This window comes from Garra rufa, chromosome 5, assembly GCF_049309525.1.
Source record: "Garra rufa chromosome 5, GarRuf1.0, whole genome shotgun sequence".
Classification (NCBI taxonomy): Eukaryota; Metazoa; Chordata; class Actinopteri; order Cypriniformes; family Cyprinidae; genus Garra; species Garra rufa.
In genome coordinates, this window is record NC_133365.1 from 41,420,709 (window position 1) to 41,442,908 (window position 22,200).

The following is a 22,200-nucleotide window of genomic DNA, read 5'->3' on the forward strand; positions in this document are numbered from 1 at the left end:
CATTGATGTTTTTTTTTATTATTATTATTATTATTTGAAGAAAAGTTTTTTTTTTCCCAAACTGTTGCTATAAAATTAGAAGCACACAATACCCTAGAATATCATAAATATCCTTAAACATTAAGATGTGTACTCATGGGAATTCAAAGGGGGTGTCCCAATACTTTTGGCAATATAGTGTAATTTGTTTACAGACATTTGGTTTGACATTTTGTATCCAATGCAATTATATTCTAAAATATTAAGTGTGACTCAGAGTGTTGGGCCCTCTGCAAACTTAACAGTTATCTTACTCTGGTGTTTTGCAAAATCTTCCTATCTTACTTCATTCCATTTTACCATCTTCAGTCAAACAAGCAATCGATAGGAACACAATCATGATAACAGTTAACCAAATAGAGTCTGGCTTTATTGAGAGGAACAAACACCTTTTGTCATTGAGACTTACATTTTGTTTGAGTCCACGGACCCAAAGCATTATAAAGTTTTTCCACCCTAGTTCACGTTCTTTTTTCTTTCTCTTTTTTTGGTTCGTGTTTTTGTCATATTGAAAACATGTTCAAAAGCAACATGTTTCATTCAGTAGAGAGTAAAACATACTATTGTATGTCGTCATCATCACAGCACGAGACTCAAAAGTGTTAAGACCACTCAGTCAACCTGCGAAGGCGTGAAAAAACCCACAATACAAGGGGGGGATGTTAAATGAACGGCAAAAATCGAATTTAAGAACACATTTTCAAGATCATCCACACTACTTCACAAATCGCCGCAGTTTTATAAGAGCAAACATCAAAGATAATGTCTTTCAGAAAGGAGCTGAAATAATAATACATCTGTTAGTTCCTGAGAATCAATCTGTTGGTGAGAGTGTTTGTGTGAGCGAGTTATAGCTGGTGTATTCAATATTGAAAACATACATGGAAATGTACAGATTACATCAGTGATGGGAAAAACCATCTCTTCTGACAGTTTGAAATGCCCGTTTGCTTGGTTTTTCTCAACGTTTTCTCCTTTGGGCACGTCCAGTTGTCCTGCAGGTTCTTCTTAGACATTCTAGTCAAGCTTAATCGGAAAAACCAGCAGTTCGTGCAGTTAAATCAGATTGTCCATTCAGACAACAATACAGAGCTGAAACCAAAAATCCTCATCTTCTCATTAGCACTTCCACTTATGAGAATAGAAAAGAAGCAAGAAGCACAACGCTCAGTGCTGTACAGTCAGAATGTGCTCGACTCTCACAAACCAAAGTAGTTAAACTGTAAGGCAGGTTACGAGGTGCGTGTTTATGCGTTTGTGTGGACATCTTTCAGTACGACACTCAGATAAAGCTCACATTTCATTCATGAGAGAACGTGTGTGTGTGTGTGTGTGTGTGTGTGTGTGTGTGTGTGTGTGTGTGTGTGTGTGTGTGGTGTCAACTTCAGTTGCTCAATCTCACCTATTTGCTAAATAAAATTAAAAACAATAAAAAATAACATTGTGCAAATTCCATCCAATCTTCAACCTGGAACGTGCCTCCATGTCTGTAGAAGGTAAACTATGTTACAGGTGAAACAGCGGTGAATTTACCATAAATTCACACTAGCGCACACACAATAGTCAACATTTTACATTAGTTATATCAGTACTAATGATAGCATGTGATCAGCTGACTGCGGTTGTCAAGGCAACCCATCGAGTCTAAGTGTGTATGAGAGAGATCCTGCTCGGATAAGCTGGTAGAGTGTCTTTACGTACGCAAAATGCACTAATACTGTGCAAATATGAGAGGTTCGACATTAATTTTCAGTATTTACAGAGGAAAAATATATTAGGAGCACACAGATTGTGTCAGAATGTGTTTCTCCTGACTCTATACCTATATAACAGAGAGATTGAATAATGATATATAAAGCCACGCCCTAAAAATCCTTCAGTCAAACAGAAATGAAGTTCAGCTCCGCTGAGGTAAACTATCGCTTTCCAAAATAATCATCAAACAGCAAATTTCGAGGCATGGAAAAGTGAAGGAGGTATGAGAGGACGGAGAAAGAAATGAAAGAGAGAGAGAGAGAGAGATCCCTGTCTGTAGTGGTCTGCCCGGCAGGAAATAAGCCATCTCTATGGGCTACTCGAGTGACACACGGTATCACTGACATTATGGCATTGTTTCTTTATCCTTTTTTTTTTTTTAAACAAAACTATGCTTTTTTTTTTTAAATATATATAGATATATAGATATATATATATATATATATATATATACTCATATAAGTGATACTGTACAGCTCAGAAATATATATATATATTTTTTTACAATCAAGAAATAGATACAATTTGTATCAACAAGCAAAAGGTCGTTTCTGGACATTTGATGTGTGGTAGCTTGCTGCTTGACTGCATGGGGGGCTGAACCTCGGAGCATAAGCAGCGGACAGCAATGTCGTATTTTACAAGAAATTGTTTTCTAGATTGATCCAGAAACACCTCCTTCAGGATTTTTTGCTCCTAGGTTCAGAGGTGAAGGGGAGAAGGACAAACCCAACCATAAAACAGTTTAATCTAGAACAAAAACACACATTTAGGCCTGAAACATACTCCCAAGTACATAAATGATGCTCAAGGTGGCAAAATTCAGGTGGCAATAAGCAAAATTCAGTCTGTGTGTGACCAACTTATACCAGAAAAAAAATCTAATCACCTGTGGATAGTTCACCCAAAAATAAAAATTCTGTCATTAAGTACTCACCCTCAAGTCATTGCAAACTCGTAAGACCTTCATCCATCTTCGGAACACAAATGGAGATATTTGTGATGAAATCCGAGAGCTCTCTGACCCTGTACAGACAGCAATGCAACTGATGCGGTAAAGCCGTCAGTAAAAACATCGTTAAAAAACTCCATGTGACATTTGTGGTTCAACTGTAATGTTATGATCTACAATAATACTTTTTGTGTGGAAAAGAAACAAAAATAATGACTTAGTTCAACGATTTATTTTCTTCCGCGTCAGTTTCCGCCCCATGTTTACGAGAGTACCACGACGCATGCTGGCGTTCTGACGTAGAATGTCCATTTCTCCTAGTTCATCATCTGTATATTCTGGTTCTAATAAGTATTTGCAAGTCATCCTCCCTGTCGAAATCTGACATATTTTTTACGAAGACTGTTTTATGTACAGTGTGCGTCTTGCTTGTAAACGAAGTGCAGCACATCTGGGTTTACATGGAAGAGAAGAAATGGTTGAATAAAGATGTTATTTTAGTTTTCTCTGTACACAAAAAGTATTTCTGTAGCTTTATAAAATTGAGGTTGAACCACTGATGCCACATGAACTTTTTAATCAATGTCCTGACTACCTTTCTGGGCCTTGAACGTGTCAGTTGCGTTGCTGTCTATGCAGGGTCAGAAAGCTATTGGATTTCATCAAAAATATCTTAATTTGGGCTCCGAAGATGAACGAAGTTCTTACGGGTTTGAAACGACATGATGGTTAGAAATTAATGACAGAATTTTCATTTTGGGGTGAACTATCCCTTTAAATGACTGCAAAAAAAAAAAAATCCAAACATTAAATATAACCACATCTTAACACTTCTAGTTGGATTTCATGTCATTGCACTGCAAAATGTGTCACAACACAACAGAACTGCAATTCTACCACAGTTGGTACTATAGCAGACAATAGTGAATTATTACAGCATAAAATACATCAAAAATACATTAAAATCTTCTATAGTAGATTTTTGACAGCACATAACAATCTGATTCTACACGTATGTACTTGCATAAATGTTTCCGGCCTAAAATGTGTAAATAATTATAAAAAAGTTTGAAACAAATAAAAAATCGTTAACGGCCTTCTGGAAGAACCTTGTTGAAAAACCAAACTAAGGGGAAGGAAACCATCGGTGCTCATTTAGAGAGCTGAGAGGTTGGGTTTTGTGTCCAAGTCGAAGCAGGGTCGGGGGCGGTAGAGAGGCAGCAAGCAAACTGTCAGCCAAATGTCAGAAACAACCCAACAACAGCCTGGTGTTCCGTGTGTGTGTCGCACAGGAAGAGACAGGTAGGCAGTGTGTCACACCTTCCCACGAGCAGTAACGGGGCCCCACGGGGCCACACCTGTGCTCATGAAAAAAAATGAAGGAGCAATTTAAGTCTTTTTTGAAAACACCCAGAGCATCTCTGGACCAGTAACATTCACGCTCTCCTGAAGATATGTTAATTTACAGGGCGGAGCAGATGAAATGGGGGCGGTCTCTCGGCATCAATCAGGAAATAGATGCTGCACAGGAGCATTTTGCCGAAGACACGCATTCTCCTCCCCAGTTTTTGAATACTTGAACATAGTTATTGACTAACGAGCCAAACGTGAGCGGCGCTCTCTGTCAAGCATAGTGCTAACATGCTGTCTGGGAGAGATTTACTGAAGCCCATGCTTACTCAAACATCTCTCTTAAAATCTACAATACGACAACAACATTTAGGAAATACATATGAATAACTTCTCCAACTAGATATACCTAGTGCTTTCAGATCAGAAATCTTTTTGGCTCAGTCTTTTAAAATGGCTTCGTAAATACGCATCCGTGCGTGAACAGACGTTGCAGGGCAGGTTTGCAATTACAGCCCAGCCAATTAAAAAGTCTGAACCGCAGCATGGCAGAATCTAAACCTTTCTATCCCAGTGCTCGCTTTTAGAAAACAAATGCAAAACGGCGACCTCCACAACTATTAAACACTATTCACATTACCACGTGTGGTGAGGTCACTCCGATGTAAGGCCATAAAGTTCAAAGGTCATGCTTTGAGGTACACAAGCGTTCATTCCTCTTTCCGAAATCACACGTCAAGTCATCACGCACACCAAAAAAAAAAATAATACTAATAAACACACCACGGTGTCACGTCATATTTACACGCAAATGCAAGTGAATACACATATACATACACAATACTATTCATATTGTGCAGGATCATTTCTGATCGGTTTTACCAAAGAGATTTCTCTCATGTAACTCTTTTTCGAAGGATAAATGTTATCATCACCAACAAAATAACACATTCTCAAGATCTGCCATCAAACTGGCAGGCAGTTGCTCTCTCAATGTGTATACACTTTTGAGTTGGCTTTATGAACAACCGTAAGAACATTTCGGCCCGTCTCGGGAGCTGAAAGGTGGAGAAAGCAGGATGAGGGATCTCACGTTTCTATGCTAAACTTTTCAGGTACAAGATCCAGGCTCCCATATGGCTTAACAGATGACATAATAACCAATGCAACATCAATGCTATCACGCTAGCCAACCTTCTAATGGATCCAATCTAGCTGTAATTACATACGGGGGAATGGCCGTTTCTTCAGAGCGAAACGAAAATACGAAATTCTCAAGATGTCCAAATTCTAGGATATCTAAATATCGTGGTGGTGGTGTTGTTAGCAGCCTTTTGTGATGTGCTTAGTGGCAAGAGCGCAGTTTAGTGACGATGACGGCAGCCAGCTGCTGGGGATCGGTCATGTGAGGGTTCTCCTCCATGACCAAATGGACCACATACGCCGGGAAGATGTTACAGAGGTTTCGGTAGGTTTGATAGTGGTGTTCTGGAATAGGGTGCCGCTCTTGGGGTTCCTCCGCTGGCCCGCGAGCACTGGGCGGTGGAGGCGGCACACTATCCCACGGGGACCTCCAGATCTGTTCCATCTTCTCGGGCATGCTGCGGACCATCACCCTTTCACAGCAAGGCATAAGCCCTCCCGTTAATCCGTAGCCTCCATAACCATAGGGCTCGTTACCACACGGCAAAGGGTCCCAGCTGGCGTGCTGCTCTCTGCAAAGAGGAGGTCTCCGTTGGCGTAGCGGGTTGCTCTCGTAGAGCCGTGAGTCAGATATGCTGTCCATTCGAGTCATGCCTAAGGATCGACTCTGCTGCGAGGGGCTGGCGGAAGGCAACACGTTCTGGGGGAGAGGAGGGTAGTCTCCTGGGCAGCTGGATCGAGCTCCAACAACTGGGTGTTGGGTGTGTGGTGCAAGGTGGGCGGAGGACTGCTTTCGAGGTCCCGGTTTGGGTTCATCTGTTCCGTAGCTCTGCACACGTGTCAAGGCCTCATGGTGGAAACCGTGAGCGAAGGCTTGAAGGCGCGTTTGCGCCGAAGATTGCGTCTGGGTCTGCGAAGGTGGCCCTTTCATGCTGTCATCCAGGCTGCCCTCTAATGAGTTGAGGTACATCTCTCCGCTGTAGGATGAGAAGGAGTCCGACGAATGGCTTCGGCCAGGTTCTGGGCACATGCTGGCTCTGCCAGGATATCCCCCACCCACCCCTACAGGCTCTGGCTGCTCAAGACTGCAGAAACTATCTTGGAGGCTGATGGTGGAGAAATCACTGAGCATGGAATAGTAGCCATGGTCGCTTACCACAGAGTCGTACTTGGGGAACGGCTCACCGTAAGCCACGGAGGCGCCCTGGCTATTGGTGACTAGGATGGGGGGATACTGGACACTGCCCGCGTGCTCAAGCGAGCTGTGGGTAAAGTGCAGAGACCCTGGAACAGGGCTGCTCGCCGAGCGCGTGTTTAGAGCGCCTGCTGCATGACTTTTCGTCAGTGGCATGGTTGGAACGCTAAGTGCCGAAACTAAGGACGGTACCGAATTGGCCTCAGCCTTCCGTGATGGACAGAGCCGCTCTTCTTGCTCGCATGCAACCGACCGGATACTAGGGTCAGACTGGCGCTTGGGTGCCACTCGCTTTGCCTCTGAACTACTGTCTCCCTTGCTCGCAGAACCAGAGGTCCCACATTTGGCAAGTGCCCCCTCGCTCATTGTCTTTACAGCGGAGAGTTTGGCAAAGGCTCTGAGTTCGTCTGCGACAGCCCGTTGGGGTTGGTTGGCTCTTTCTGGATGGTAGTACTTGCACTTATGGCCATACGTGCACTTTTTACCTGTGATAGTGGTGTTTGAGACAGAAATGTTACTTGTGTTTCCTAGAATGACAGTATGATTCTTTTTTTTTTTTAAATAACAGTGTACTGAAAATTATTTAAAAAAATCAAACTGGTTAAATGATATATTTATCTTAATTTATATTATAGTGTTAATGCAACAAATATGGATATTTTTAATATGCTGTGATGTTCTGGAATAAAGACATAAATTAATTTCCTACTTTTGCTGTACTGACCATAAGGACACGGCTGCTTCTTGTGCTCTGGAACCACTGGTCGTTTGCGGAGAAAATTTTCCAGACTGGGTCCATGTCTGCCTAAAGGATCATCAGGAGGCATAAACCTACAAACCAATCCAACAGACATAAATAAGCACAACTCTATGAAAGGAATAATGAATAATAATACATTTAAATCTAATATGTATATAATGAAACTATATTTAAAAGGATAGTTCAAAAAAATGAAACTTCTGTCATTAACTACTTACCCTCATGTCGTTCCAAACCCGTAAGACCTTCATACAACTTCAGAACACAAATTTAGATACATTTTTATTAAATTCGAGAGCTTTCTGACCCTGCATAGACAGCAACACAACTGACACATTCAAAGCCCAGAAAGTTAGTAAGGACATTGTTAAAATATTCCATGTGACATTAATGGTTTAACATTAATTTTATGAAGCTACAAGAATACTTTTTGTACACGAACAAAAATTAAATAACAACTTTATTCAACAATTCTTTCTATTCCCTGTCGGTCTTTGACACGCATTCATGACAGCACTATGCATGTGTGTGGTCCTGCTGATGCAAGAACTGGCATTCTGACATAGAACCTGGATGCACTGCACCATGTATGCGTGTCTGACTGACTTGGAAGAGGAGAAATTGTTAAATAAAGTCGTTATTCTTTCTTTGCACACTAAAAGTATTGTCATAGCTTAAAGGATTAGTTCACTTTCAGAACAAAAATTTATAGATAATGTACTCACCCCCTTGTCATCAACGATGTTCTTGTCTTTCTTTTTATAGCTGTAAAGAAATTATGTTTTTTGAGGAAAACATTTCAGGATTTCTCTCCATATAATGGATATGCATGGTGCCCCCAAGTTTAAACTTCCAAAAAGCAGTTTAAATGCAGCTTCAAAGGGTTCTAAATGATGCCAGCCGAAGAAGGGTCTTATCTAGCGAAACAGCGGTTATTTTTTAAACAAATTGCTATTTTTTTTTTTAACCTCAAAAACCTGATATACGCTGTCTTAAACCGAAATACACAGAGCCAGATAAGCTGAGCATTTGAGGTTAAAAAGTATAGAAATTGTCAATTGTTTTTTTTTTTTTTTTTTTTTTTTTAGAAAATATCGTTTCACTAGATAAGACCCTTCTTCCTTGGCTGGGATCGTTTAGTGCCTTTTGAAGCTGCACTTAAACTGCATTTTGGAATCCTGAAATGTTTTCCTCAAAAACATAATTTCTTTACGCCTTTAATTATCTGTAATGTACGATCAGAGAGCTCTCGGATTTCATCAAAAACATCTGAAGGTCTTACGGGTTTGGAACGACATGAGGGTGATTAATTAATGACAGAATTTTTATTTTTGGGTGTACTCTCCCTTTAAAGCATCATTCATAGTTTTGCGTGAGTGCTACGTGTACCACCACAGATGGTGTATGTGCACGACAACAGCGTTTCTACTGCATCAGAAAATGAAACAAAAATGCTTATTTATGGCATTTCTACATTAACTTAAAATTGCTTTATTTGGGCAGCAATTTTTGGCTCGGATCACATATAACTGGGTACAAGTAATTATGTTATCACAACAGGCCTAACCATGGGACCTCATCACTGAAAAATTAAACTTAAGCAAATAAATCAGGAAATTAACTAAAGCTCATTTTCAAAATAGAACAAGTGGCTTGAGAATTGAAACAAGTGACAGAGCAATAAAAAGGTAAAGAAGAAAAACAGAAAAAGAGGAACGCCATACGGGTGCGAGGGTGGAAAGCAGAAGACACAAATGAGTGAGAGAGAGAGAAAACCCCGTCACCACGGTAACTGTGTGCGAGCATACTTGTCGTTGACGAAGCTGTACATGAGGAGTCGTTCCTCAATAAATTTCTTCCACTCCGGTTTCTCGTTCTGCAAGTCTCTGTAGTTGTCGTTGGAAACAATGATCCCGTCCGAGTCGCAGGCCAGCTTGACGATAAAACGGTCGTCGTAGCAAACCACTCGCCGGCCCTGGACTCTGCGAGACGGCGTGAAGACGAGGATCTTTTCCTTCTCTAATTTCCGTAGGATCTCCTGATCTGAGGATGAGGGTGACATCACACATCATCACTTCCTGTGACCTCACGCACAGACATACGCAAACTTGTATAAACATCACAGCACAGATGGACCATCTCGCTGGACACATGGCAGTTCCTCAGAGAAGTTCATACAGGCAAATAAAAACGGCTCTTGATGAAAACACGCTAAAAGATCCACTGTATCTAACAACAAATACTAGGGGTCAAAAGTCTAACCTAATTTAAGTCTGAAAAGAAACATATCTAATACAAATATTTCTAGGTCAATAATCAAAGACATAAATCTGTGACAGATCATGTGAACTTCGTAAAACAAAAAAGGTTCTTTTTGTTTGTCTCGACTGAAACGCAAGATGCTGTTGGATCATTTTCAAATCGCACTCGAAAACATGATTCATCAGGTTTTACACAAACTTGTGGAGTTAATGCAGCTTGGAAGCATTTTAACTGGAGGTCTCAGAATTTTATACCAACTGGATATACACAGACACACACTCACACTTCAGGGAAGTGTTAAATTGTCATGGAGACATCATTTTCTGCAGGTTTTTCATTTTTGTGGTACCTTTGATTGGTGCATCAGGTCTTGACTGTTCTTTCCTCCATGCTGGGACGAAAACTGTGATGTCTTTGTGGCCCTTCTCCAGGAACCAATCAACAGCCAGTTGAATGCCCAGGCATGAGAACACCTCTTTGTTTCCATGGCTACAAAATAATATTACCAACATCAAATTACACACATGCACACACATAAACGCTCAGTTCTCTCACTGATTGGACATTTCTCAATACTAAAAGCATTTCAAAAAAGGAACATCAAGATCATTTCGCCAGAAAAACTTCCTGCAACAATGTAAATTCCAGAAGTAAACAACAATAGTGAGAATCTGATGACTCTCTAGTTCACAGTTCCCCACGTTGCTAATTCTCTCATCAACATGTTCAGTCCAGAGCCTTAAAGTCAACATGAAATCAAAACTGATTAGGGATGCACAATATATCAGCACCAAATTGGTTATCGTCCAACAAGATTTTGTAATTTCTTGGAATTATTTAAATGATGGAGTTTAGCTTGTAGTGTTTTAAGAATTGTAAATATTTAGCCAGAATTTTAATAAGAATATACCTTTAACAATTCATAAAGGATTAATTCATTTACAGAGTAAAAATTCCTTGATAATTTACTCACCCCCATTTTGTTTAAGATGTTCATGTCTTTCTTTCCTCAGTCTAAAAGAAATTAAGGTTTTTGAGGAAAACATTCCAGGATTTTTCTCCATATCGTGGACTTTAATGGGTTCAACAGGCTGAAGGTCCAAATGGCATTTTCAATTCAGTTTCAGCAGTCTCCACACGATCCCATCCGAGGAAGAAGGGGTCTTGTCTAGCGAAACTGTCTAGCAATCTGGCATTTAAAAAATGCTCATCTTGCACTAGCTCTGTGATATGTGTCCGCTTTATCATGTAATATGTAAGTAGTTGGAAAGGTCATGCATGGTTATTTCTTCGTCTGTGGACGCCTGTGACCTTTCCAACGTGACTGCATAATATGTGAAGTCGAGCTAGTGCAAAACAAGCATTTGTGGTTAAAAAGCATATAAATGTTTATTTTTTTTAGAAAACGACCAATCAATCTTTATTCCTCGGCTGGGACAGTGTAGAGTCCTTTGAAGCTGCATTGAAACAGCAATTTGGACTTTCAACCTATTGAGGAAAATCCTGGAATGTTTTCCTTAAAAAAACTTTCATTTCTTTTTGACTGAAGAGGGAAAGTCTTGAAACATCTTGGATGACATACAGGTAAGTAAATGATCAGGAAATCTATATTCTGAAAGTGAACTAATCCTAATAAAATAGACCCTTTTACTTTCTAAATTAATATTTTTCATCTTCTTGAGCACTTTTCAGCAGATTTGTTTTTGGTTTGTTTTTTTAAATGTATTAAACTATGAATCATAATCAATGTTTCTCATAGTATTTGTAATATATAATACATTTCTCTGCCTCTAAAACAACAAGAATTTTCCCTCCAACCACTTTTACGATCCAAACAACCTATGATAGATAAATCAAGTTCCAGCTGACATTTTTAGCTTGAAATATATTGGATTATAGTAAAATGGGTTGCAAACAGCGTCTCAAGTTCACTTTGAGTGCTCGGCTAAAAATATGCATATGTAGGCCTTGTCAGCAATTACAGAAATTGAATGTTTTAAACAACGTATTTGACCCTGAACCACAAAACCAGTCTTAAGTAGCACGGGTATATCTGTAGCAATAGCCAACAATACATTTTATGGGACAAAATTACCCATTTTTCTTTTATGCTAAAAAACATTATAATATTAAGTAAAGATCATGTCCCATAAAGATATTTTGTAAATTTCCTACTGTAAACATATCAAAAATTCATTTTTGATTAGTAATATGCATTGCGAAGAACTTCATTTGGACAACTTTGGATTTTTTTGTACCCTCAGATTCCAGATTTTCAAAAAGTTGCATGTCAGCCCAATAGCCTATTGTCATATCCTAACAAATCATACATCAGTGGAAACCTTATTTATCAGCTTTCAGATAGATGAAAATTCGACCCTTATAATTGGTTTTGAGGTCCAGGGTCACATATATGGAAAGAGTTTGGTTCCCATTAGCATTTACCTCATGGCAACATTGGATCCATCAATGACGATTGGTCGGAGGTTGTCATAGGTGTCTGATGGGTCTTCCTCCAGTGATACCTCTGGGCTTACAGCTTCTTTGGCTCCCACCGCCCGTGGCGTTAAACCAGCAGTGCCCACTGCTGCCTGGCTCTCTGGATCTCCTTTATTCCCTAGCCGCACCAGCTCAGCCAACACATCATTGATTAGCGCGCTGGTCCCCAGTTTACTCAGCACAGACTCAACTTGCTCTCCAGAGTAGCCCAGTTTCAGAGCAAAGTCCATTTTGGTTTGGTAATCTCGTTCGCTGGTTTGACGCAAAGGCATTTGGGCCGAGGAGCCGGGCGGGGCGAGGGCTCTTTGGGAGCAGTCGGAGCGGGTGTCATCTGCGCGTAACTCCTGTAAGGTGCTGCTCTGGCTGAAGCTGGGACGGTCCAAACAGGATGAGCGACATAGCTGCCGGTGAGGTTTGGTTACTATGAGTGGGTCCTGCCTCCTTCCGGGCGCTCCTTCTCCTGACCCCGTTGTGCTGACAGCTCCTCCAGAACTTCCGCTCCGCGACCGTGCCTCTGCGTCGCTCTCAGAACTGCTCCCGTCTTCCCCAGCTTCTTCGTCCTCCTCCTCCTCTTCTTCCGGAGAGTCGTGGCCGGCGGCAGCGGGCAAAGGCTGGGGGTCGCGGCAGCCGCGATGCTCCATCTTCAGCCGCTGCAGCATAGCGCATGCAGCTGTTACCTGCGCATGACCTCCCTGAAGCTCCAGTGCATGGTCCCTCACCTGCACCACGGCGCAGCTCTCGTACTCAATAGCTGCACGTAGGGCATGCAGTCGCCGCTGCAGCCAAAGAGTCAAACGTTCACGGTGCTTATGCACAGGACTGATCAACGACACAATGTACTCCTGAAACAGAAAAGATGGTGGACTGATTTACATTCAAACACTTTTTGAAAAAATTCTTCTCTTCCACATCAGTCTCTCCTCTGCGAGTTAACGAGAGTACCACGATCCTGGTATTCTCATAAATGCACATTAAAGACTGACAAGGAGGAGAATAAATTGTTGAATAAAGTTGCTATTTTTGTTTTTATTTGCGCACAAAAAGTATTCTTGTAGCTTCATAACATTGCGGTTGAACCACTGATGTCACATGGTCTATTTTAACAATGCCCTTACTACCTTTCTGGGCCATTTGAACATTTGTACTGTTGCAAGATTTTATTAAAAATATCTTAAATTGTGTTCCGAAGATGAATAAAGGTCTTAAGGGTTTGAAACAACATGAGGGTGAGTAATTAATGACAGATTTTTCAAATTTGGGAGAACTATCCCTTTAAGGCTTCAAACACACTGTACAGTGATTGTGACTCAAAGGATGCTGGAACACCTTGCTGTTCTCACATCTAATTGGCTGAACAGGACAGTCTGGACCATCACACTGGTATCTAACTGACAGCAACAAAGAGAGCAGGAATTACACTACATATCTGAAAATGCTCCTAATTTTCCAATAAACTGTAAAAGTTTTTGAAATAAACCATAAGGCTACTGTAGTGCTGTAGTGCATTAGAGATTACAGGAACAACATTTACCTTTCTACATAGTACACATCATTTTTTAACTATATATTTCTCTGTTTAATCTTAATGTGGACATCATGACATTTTCAATTATATCAATTATGTTTTTGCCCAATTTGATAATATTAATGTTTAACAAATACACTACTGTTAAAACAATCAGGGTCAGTATTTCATTTCATTTTTTTTTAAACAAACGGTTACTTTTAATTTAGCAAGGCTGCATTAAACTGAAAAAAATGTTTGATTTCTATTTCAAAGAAGGCTGTTTTTCAAACAGTCTGTTTGTTAAAAAAATAAATATAAAAACACCGAATCAATATATTAGAATATAGGGATGTAACTGTATTATCAATATCGTGGTGTAAAACTGTTTTGATATCAGCATGGTCACACGACGATACAAAATGATAGGTCTTCCAGGCAAAACATATATTTTTTAAAATATATTCAAGCTCCTTATTCTAACACAAAAGGTCTTTAAAGTTGTGTTTGGGCACAGTATCTGTCAAACAAACTAAAAACGAAAGCACAATACGGCTTAAAACTGAAGTGTGCACTTCGTTTAGGCGATCAGCTTGTGATCCGGTGTTTTCCGTGCCTCAGAACAGCTCAGTTCACAGTGTATGCAGTGAACTCCATTACTGCATGTGCCGTAAGTTGTGCGCATGATTTTGAAGTTGGAGGAGAAAATGAGATGGAAGTTTTTCGACATACCCTAACTGCATTGAACTGGAGTGCACAGAGTACAAATGCACATCACAGAGCTAGACAAGACGAGCATTTGAGGTTAAAAAGTGTATACATTGTAAAAGTTTTTTTTTTTAGAAAATAACCCTTTGTTTCATTAGATAAGACTCTCCTTCGGCTGAGGTCGTTTAGAGCCCTTTGAAGCTGCATTTAAACAGCATTTTGAAAGTCTAAACTCACAGGCACCATAGAAGTCCGCTAGATGTAAAAAAAAATCCTGAATTGTTTTCTCCAAAATCTTTTTCTTTACGACTGAAAAAAGAAAGACGGATGACATGAGGGTGAGTAAAGTATCTGTGAATGTTTGTTCTGCAAGTGAACTAACCCTTTAATTTTGGACTTTTAAAGTGCATCAGAATAATTTAACGTTAAAATGTACAAAATTTAAATTATTTTCCAAATCTTTATTTATCTTTTTTAACCCTTATGTGTTGTTAGGGACGTTTTCGTCCACTGAGGGGTGCTGTTGAGTCTTAATTTGGCCACAACTTTTTCTCTGTTAAAGCAAATGGAATGATTTTTGGTGACTAATCTTATTTTGATACATATTTTGGGAAAATGCTTTGAAATTTTTCAAAAACTCAACAGTACACTGTGGGCAAATTTACTACCCTTTCGTTATGTTTCGTGGCTGAAAACAGCCACGAAACATAACGAAAGGTTGTAAATTGAAACAATGCACAAGGGTTAAATATCACAAATATTTTATCATGAACTTCATATCGAGATTTTATCGTATCGTGATATTTTGATATTGCTACATCCTTATTAGAAGACCATATGATACTGAAAAATTCAACTTTGCCATCTCTAAACAAATATAATTTTAAAAGATTCATTCACAGCTGTTTTTTATACTGACCCCAAAACCTTTGAACGGTAAGAATAATAATATTATTTTTTTAATAATAATAACGTTTTTAGCAGTTTAATATGTTTCTTATGCATCTAATATAATAAATTGCTGGGTCTCCTGCTTTTTCCTGTTTCATCTAACACATGCAAGTTTGCTTTGAGCAAATATACAGCTAACTCATTATTTTGTCTTTAAGTCAGTCGGTTTACAGAGGTGAGCATATTCTTAGAAGACAATCGGCATGACGCACATGCCCATATGTCACAAACTGTCCCAAATTATGTGTTGTGCGTCATGGCAAATACTTCCATATATATATATATATATATATATATATATAGACACACACACACACAGCCGGTTTGGCTGGGAAAACTTATTGCATTCTTGAATTCTCATGTCAGAATTGTCTTGTTTCGGTATTGTAAACAATTTCAATATGACAAAAAGAGAAGCTACTTTGGGTGGGGCTGTGGTTGAACTTCCTTGAGGGGAAATGATACTGTGTTAATGAACTTACCAAAGCAAACACAAACTCAAACTGTTTCAGAGACCCTCACACTTTCTATACCTTTTCATCCCCATTCCTTTCACCTTTCACAGATTCCTACACATCTCTGCTATTCCCAAAACTTCTTTAACTCAAGCTTAAACTAGTATTTAATATTTGCAGTTCAAGGTGGATATGCAATGTCTAATGTGTGCGTGTGCATAAAGTGAGTGAGAATATGCGAATGTGCGTGTGCATGTGTGTGCATCTCTGTTTGTTTTTGTGTGGGGTGAGAGGGATGTGTGTATGTGTAGGTTGAGAGTGTGTGCGTGTGCATGTGTGTGTAGAGAAAACCGATAGCACCATCCAGCTACGAGAGGCTCCTCTGCGCTCATGACACCGGTTGCCTAGCAACGCAGCCCTGTCATCAGCTAACTGCTTTTTAGCAGTCACGACTAACACAACGCAGTGTTCTCTGGGAAAGCCTGGAACACACACGCAAACAGACAGCGCACATATTACATTTGCACCGCTCGAAACCATACAGTGCTTCATGTGCAAAGCCCAAACGCAAGTATAAAGCAGCACACATGCATGCTTCACTAATAAACACCTACGCGCAGAACCGGAGCTCTCCTCGCACATGCGACGGAGGGTGAGAGAGAGAGAGTGTTATGGGTGTTTGAATAATATCGCTTTAAACTGACAGTGTATACAATCTTCCCCCACTCTCTCTCTCTGCAGATGTGGCGTATTGAAGAATTTCCTCCCCAGCGTGACATAGCTGCTGTTCTGAGTCGTGACGCTGACTCCAGCAGCATGTTCCCCTGGGCACTGAACCGCATCATCTGCACTCACAAGCCACGGGCCCGAGCTGGGGATCACAGCTTCAACAGCAGGTCTCAGATCAGCTGCATCACGCGCTCAGCGACAGTGGTCCACCACAGCAGACTGAGAAGCTGGTCTGAGATCAGTAAAACTGCCTGCGGTAAACCTGAAAGATGATGGCTTTAATAATCACTATAGCTTAAACAGAAGTGGTTCACATTACAGCAAGACCTTTACATAGCAGCCAGAAGTTTTCTGTTAATATTTTTAAGTGGAATGTATGAAGCAAACATCCTGAGATTTTCTGTGATACCACAAGCTTGTGGCAAATATGATATTCTTAATATTTAACAATAATAACAAAAATAAGATACAAAGTTAAATACATTTCATTTGTAGTATAACTAATTTATTATTGTTATTATCAATAATATTAATACAAAATAGTGCTTTTTACTTACGACTAAATTATTATTATTATTAGCATAACAATGTTAAAAAGCATTTATATGATCAAAATAAAATTACTAATATTTTTAAATATAAATATATTTACTATTATTACTAATAATAACCATAATAACATGCTTATTATCATAGAGATGCTATCAAATATACTTTATTATTTTATTTATTTTTAACATCTTCATGATAATGATAATAATGCTATAAGCAACTGGCACACTATTATTATTATTATTTTTATTATCATTATCATCATCATCATCATCATATAGATGTTAAAAGGGCATTTGTATGATAACATAAAATACATTATATTATATTTTAATACAAATATATGTTACTATTATTATTGATTATTTAGATAGAGATGCTATAAAATATAATTTATTAAATTATTTTTAATTCTACTAGCAACTTGCAACATAATACTGTTATTATCATCATCATCATCATCATCATCATCGTCATAGATGGTAATAAGCTTTTTTATGATAAAAATAAAATTTATTTATAATATTTGTAAATAAGTACATTTACTAATATTATTATTATTAATAATAATGATTATTATCATAAAGATGCCAAAAATACACTTTATTGGATTAATGATTTTTAAAATCTTTATGATAATGACAATAATAAAGCTATTAGCATAAAAGTTTTAAAGTTCAATAAAACAAAATAAAATAAAATACCATTATTATTATTATCAATAATAATATTACATTATATTTATTATTATCATCATCATCATATAGATGTTAAAAAGCATTTATATGATAATAATAAAATGTATTATTAATATTTGTAAAATAAGTATATTTACTATTAATAATAATAGATAGTAGAAATATACTTAACATCTTCATGAAAATGATAATAATGCTATTAGCAACTGGCAATAAAATACCATTATTTGTATTATTATGATCATCATCATCAATAATAAGAATAATAATTTATAATGATTATTATCATCATCATAAAGATGTTAAAAAGCATTTATATGATGCAAATAATATATTACTAATATATTTAAATGTAAATATAATTTATAATAACAATATCTATTACTAATAATTACTAAAAACAGTTATTGTTATTCTATGAATGCTTTTAACATATTTATGACAATGATATTACTACTTTCATTTTTAATTTTATTAGTATGATTATCTTAAAGATGTTTAAGCGTATTTATATAATAAAATGTTAAAATATATTACTAATATATTTAAATATAAATGTGTCTGCCTATAAATCATATAACAAACTAATAATAATTAAAATGTGTGAATTCATTATATGAATGCCTTTTATTATGTGAACATCTTGTTTATTATATGAACATCTTTAACATGTTTTGTATGCATCAAATTATGCAAATCAGCTGCATCACGCAGTCAGTGCCAGCAGTCCACCACAGCAGACTGAGAAGCTGTTCTGAGATCAGTGAAACACAGAAAACCTGAATAATTATGGCATTTATAAGTGGCCAGAATCAGTGACAAATGAGGACAAGGTAACTGAAGAGCTGATCTGAAAACAATCTGAAATAATTAAATAAGACTTAAGCCATGTTTTAAATAAAAAAAAAGGCTAAATCTAAGGTCAGCTGCTCGCTCACACGCCCATGTTGATTAGGACGTGTTTGACGTAAATTTACGCTTTCTCTGTAAATTACCCGGCCAGCTTTGGGCTGATTGGGAAACTGCTGCTGAGTGGGTGTTAGAGGTCTGTGTGCTCATGAAAACGCGAGGAAGAAAGCAGCAGAACGCTGAAATATTCCTCCTTGGGTGAAAAGGTGTGAGCCCACTCCTCTGTAAGAAAGAGCCAGAGAGCGGATACAATCAGCTTTTTGCGAAGGTAAGACGTCATATTAAACATAAAAGAGCTGGGCAACAAATACAGGAAGGCTCCTTACTCTGTCACGCCAAACACTTCACTGACTGCAGAGAGAAACTGCAGCATAGTGAGCCAGAATGGCCATCTCACGGACAAACAAGTGGCCCGTCATGTGGGGGCAGCGTTTAGTGAGCGGACCACCGAAATTTCAGTCTTTTGTAAACACGCGGATCACATCCCATGTCCTAAAAATCAAACAATGCTCCGTGACTCAAACAGCCGGCAGCAAAACAGCACTAGACGCACCACAAACAAGCCGAACGACAGAATGCATCCTCCTCTTAAAAGTCTCCCCCTTCTTCTTTTCTTCCCTCGCTCTTCCCCTTTCATTTCTGCCTTGTTTTCCTTCTCTTTTTCCCTTCTCTTCTCCTCACCTCCTCCACAACACAGGCTTACAATCAGCAAGGCCACCATGCACTCGAGCACACGCACAGGTTTATCCTGGTTTGTCTCATAGCAACAAGTGGAGTCTCTTTGCTGGAGCTCATGGCTAGATGAAGCCCATTTAAGGCCCACCGTGCAGCTCCGAGCTCAGGCACTCGGTCTAAAGACACAGTGGGTGGCAGCATCTTATGGTGCAGTTATGCCAAAATAGTCAGCAGGAGGTGAAAGCATGCACTCACACAAACATGCACAGATGGAAGGCCTCTTCTTACCTGAAGCTGCACATTTTAAGACACTGTCGGAGCTTTAGGTGCATGCAAAACTCAAACACAGACAAATGCAGCAGCAACAGTACTGCCTTGACTTTGTTTGGCCCAAGCAAGGACATTTCATTTCTCATGACTAGCATCCAGCAAGTGCAATGGCTAATGCTTTCAGTGCATAAAGAGTAGAAAAAAAGTTCATTTTTAGAAAGATTACCTGCTTAAAAAAAGGAAAAACTCACTTTCAAAGAAAGCAAATTTGGTTAGACTTGTGAGGGTCAAATGTTTGAAAATACCCTATAATGATAAATGTCAAAGACTTGTTGACATTTGAACGGCTCATAAATCATGCTTTCCTTCAGCTCTAAAAATGTCAACAGGTTTGTGTGAGGGTCTGGTTTAAAGATAAAGAAAAACACTATATTATCTTAAAATATAAAATGATTGTGTCTACGACAGGTCTTGTTATCAGGCTGTATCTTCAAAAGTCAACGAGTGCATGTCAAACTGCACTCAGTAAATCTCTGTGAAACGTGAGTCGTGAGCATCAGTTCTGTCCGTGATTTAAAGATCATTTCGCCTCATCTAAAACATTTACATGGGATGTATTTTACATAATCGTAGAGGCAATAAACCAAGTTGCTAATTTGGCCCGTGAAAGTAAAAACAAACCCGAAAAATGTAATAAAACATAGAGCTTGAATGGCGATGTCGCTGCTCGTCGGTCGTGCTCTCGCAGCTCTCCTGCGACACACGCTCTCTCTCACACACATACTCACTTTAGCTTTAGTGCAATCTTCTTCCTTGCCGTCCTCGATGTTTACGATGATACTGGAGCCGGCGTTGGGGCTCTCGCAGCTGGACTCGGCGGTGCTGCAGCTCACTCGGACACGGAAAACCCGCTGGATGTGCGGGATGCAGCGCTGGAGCGCAGGGCCTGCACCGGCGGGCGCGGCGAGCTCCAAAACCATTTATCAGACGGATAAATAAGCGATCACGACGCGCTCCGGAACACTGGCACGCATTCGCCCTGCGTCCTGCTTCATGGGTGGAGCAGCAGGGGAAAGAAAGAAAGTCACGGGAGGATGCAAGTTTGTCTGCGGCCGAGCATAACGGCAAACGTACGGGACGCGCTACATAAGCATCTATCATCCATCTCCATCCCTCCTTCTCCTCTCGCCCTCCCTTCCTCACTTCCCTCCCTCCCTACAGCGGCCCCGACTGCACCCACCGCCTGCGCTTCGGCAACACGTCGGACGCCCCCTGTCGCTGCGCTCGGACGGGCAGAGCCGCAGAAAGTGCGTTTTTGCTGCCTCCGTCTCAGCGTTTTGAAGCACGTGGGTGGACGGGACTCCGGTAATGCAGCAACCGAGGGTTAAAAATACATCGGACGCGCAGAGCACTGAATGCGCTGTCCGATATGACCGCCACACTCCCAACTTTATCGTTCAGAAGGTTGATACAGTATCCAGCAGCTGTTATTATTCTGCAATGAAGTATCAACCTTTGAACAAAGCCGGGTAGTAGCGTCGCCACGACTGGTTAAACTGTTACGCTTAACTATAATTCTCGGTAGCTACGTCGATGGTTTTTAGATCATGTCGCTTTTTACTAGCGTAGGTCTGTTTAGCGATGCATTTCCTTGACAATAATTCTTTCAAGCCTCGTGCCTTGTATTTTCTGTTGTCTGTTTTGAATCTAAAGTGGCGATGCCCGATTCGAATCATTCTTTGGAGTCGATTCTTTTCAATTAATTTCTCAAACGCACTTCGCGATTCACTCTGAATCGTTCGAACGGTTCAAACGCGAACTGAATCATTTGGTTTCTCGAAAACAGTTACTGGATAATGAAGTGCCTAAATTACAGAGAGGAAGTGAGTATTTAACTACAAGCAATGGAAACCCAAATTGTTCCCTGTCGTTTACGAACGATGAATAAGTTCAGTCAGGTCTTGAAGTGCAGTACAAAGACATTTCTAACCAACATAATAACATCAAGCTCTTAAGTATGAATAAATAACCACTGTTTTGGACATCTGAAGTAGCCTAACTGTGGAGTATAATGTAAATACCACAGTACATAAATATGGAACTCACAAAACCAGTCATAAGAGTCATTTTTTATTAATATTTATACATCTGAAAGCAATTATATGGTTTGTTAGGATAGGACAATATTTGGCCGAGATACTACTGTTTAAAAAGTTAGAATCTGAGGGTGCAAAAAAATCTAAATATTGAGAAAAATGCCTTTAAAGTTGTCCATGTTAAGTTCTTTGCCATGTATATCAATAATCAAAAAATAAGATTTTATATATTTACGGTAGGAAATTTAAAAAATGTCTTCATGGAACCAGATCTTTACTTAATATCCTAATGTTTTTTGGCATAAAAGAAAAATCGACCATTTTCACCAATACAATGTATTTTTGACTATTGCTACAAATATATTCGCGCTACTTAACATTGGTTTTGTGTTCCAGGGGTCACATATGCTGTCATGTTAATAAGTTAAGACAAGAAAACTGGCAATATAGTTGTTTCCTGTTTTACTGGATATGTTTTGTTTTCTTTGTTTCAAATAAAGACGTACTAAACCACATTGCAGCTTACTGTTTGCCGTTTCATACTTTTAAAAATATGAAGATGCTTAAATGTAACCTTTGCCATGTACTTTTGCTTCTACGAACTGTCACTAAACGGTATTTTAAATGGCTATGTTTATGTTTTATTAGCATGCTAAATATTTCTTACAAGTACATCATAAACGTCTGACAAACATTTG

The 22,200-nt window shown here is 39.1% G+C and overlaps 1 protein-coding gene across 1 annotated transcript; it reads right to left on the bottom strand.

Moving 5' to 3' along the window:
- Positions 1 to 381: 381 nt before the first annotated feature.
- Positions 382 to 22,042, bottom strand: zc3h12b (zinc finger CCCH-type containing 12B). Its single transcript, XM_073840558.1, has 6 exons — positions 20,195 to 22,042; positions 11,902 to 12,797; positions 9,806 to 9,945; positions 9,003 to 9,237; positions 7,159 to 7,265; positions 382 to 6,919 (listed from the first exon to the last, which is right to left on the bottom strand). Exons 1-6 carry the CDS (start codon positions 20,384 to 20,386, stop codon positions 5,442 to 5,444), a joined length of 3,048 nt encoding a protein of 1,015 aa, XP_073696659.1. The 5' UTR covers positions 20,387 to 22,042; the 3' UTR covers positions 382 to 5,441.
- Between the last annotated feature and the right edge of the window lie 158 nt (positions 22,043 to 22,200).

Bases quoted from the DNA above. Each gene is read 5' to 3' on its own strand.
- zc3h12b (XM_073840558.1), bottom strand. From the start codon at position 20,386: ATGGTTTTGGAGCTCGCCGCGCCCGCCGGTGCAGGCCCTGCGCTCCAG. The intron at 9,238-9,805 runs GTACCACAAAAA...CCTCATCCTCAG, and splicing joins ACCTGATGCACCAATCAAAG to ATCAGGAGATCCTACGGAAA. The intron at 7,266-9,002 runs GTATGCTCGCAC...ATTGGTTTGTAG, and splicing joins TACAGCTTCGTCAACGACAA to GTTTATGCCTCCTGATGATC.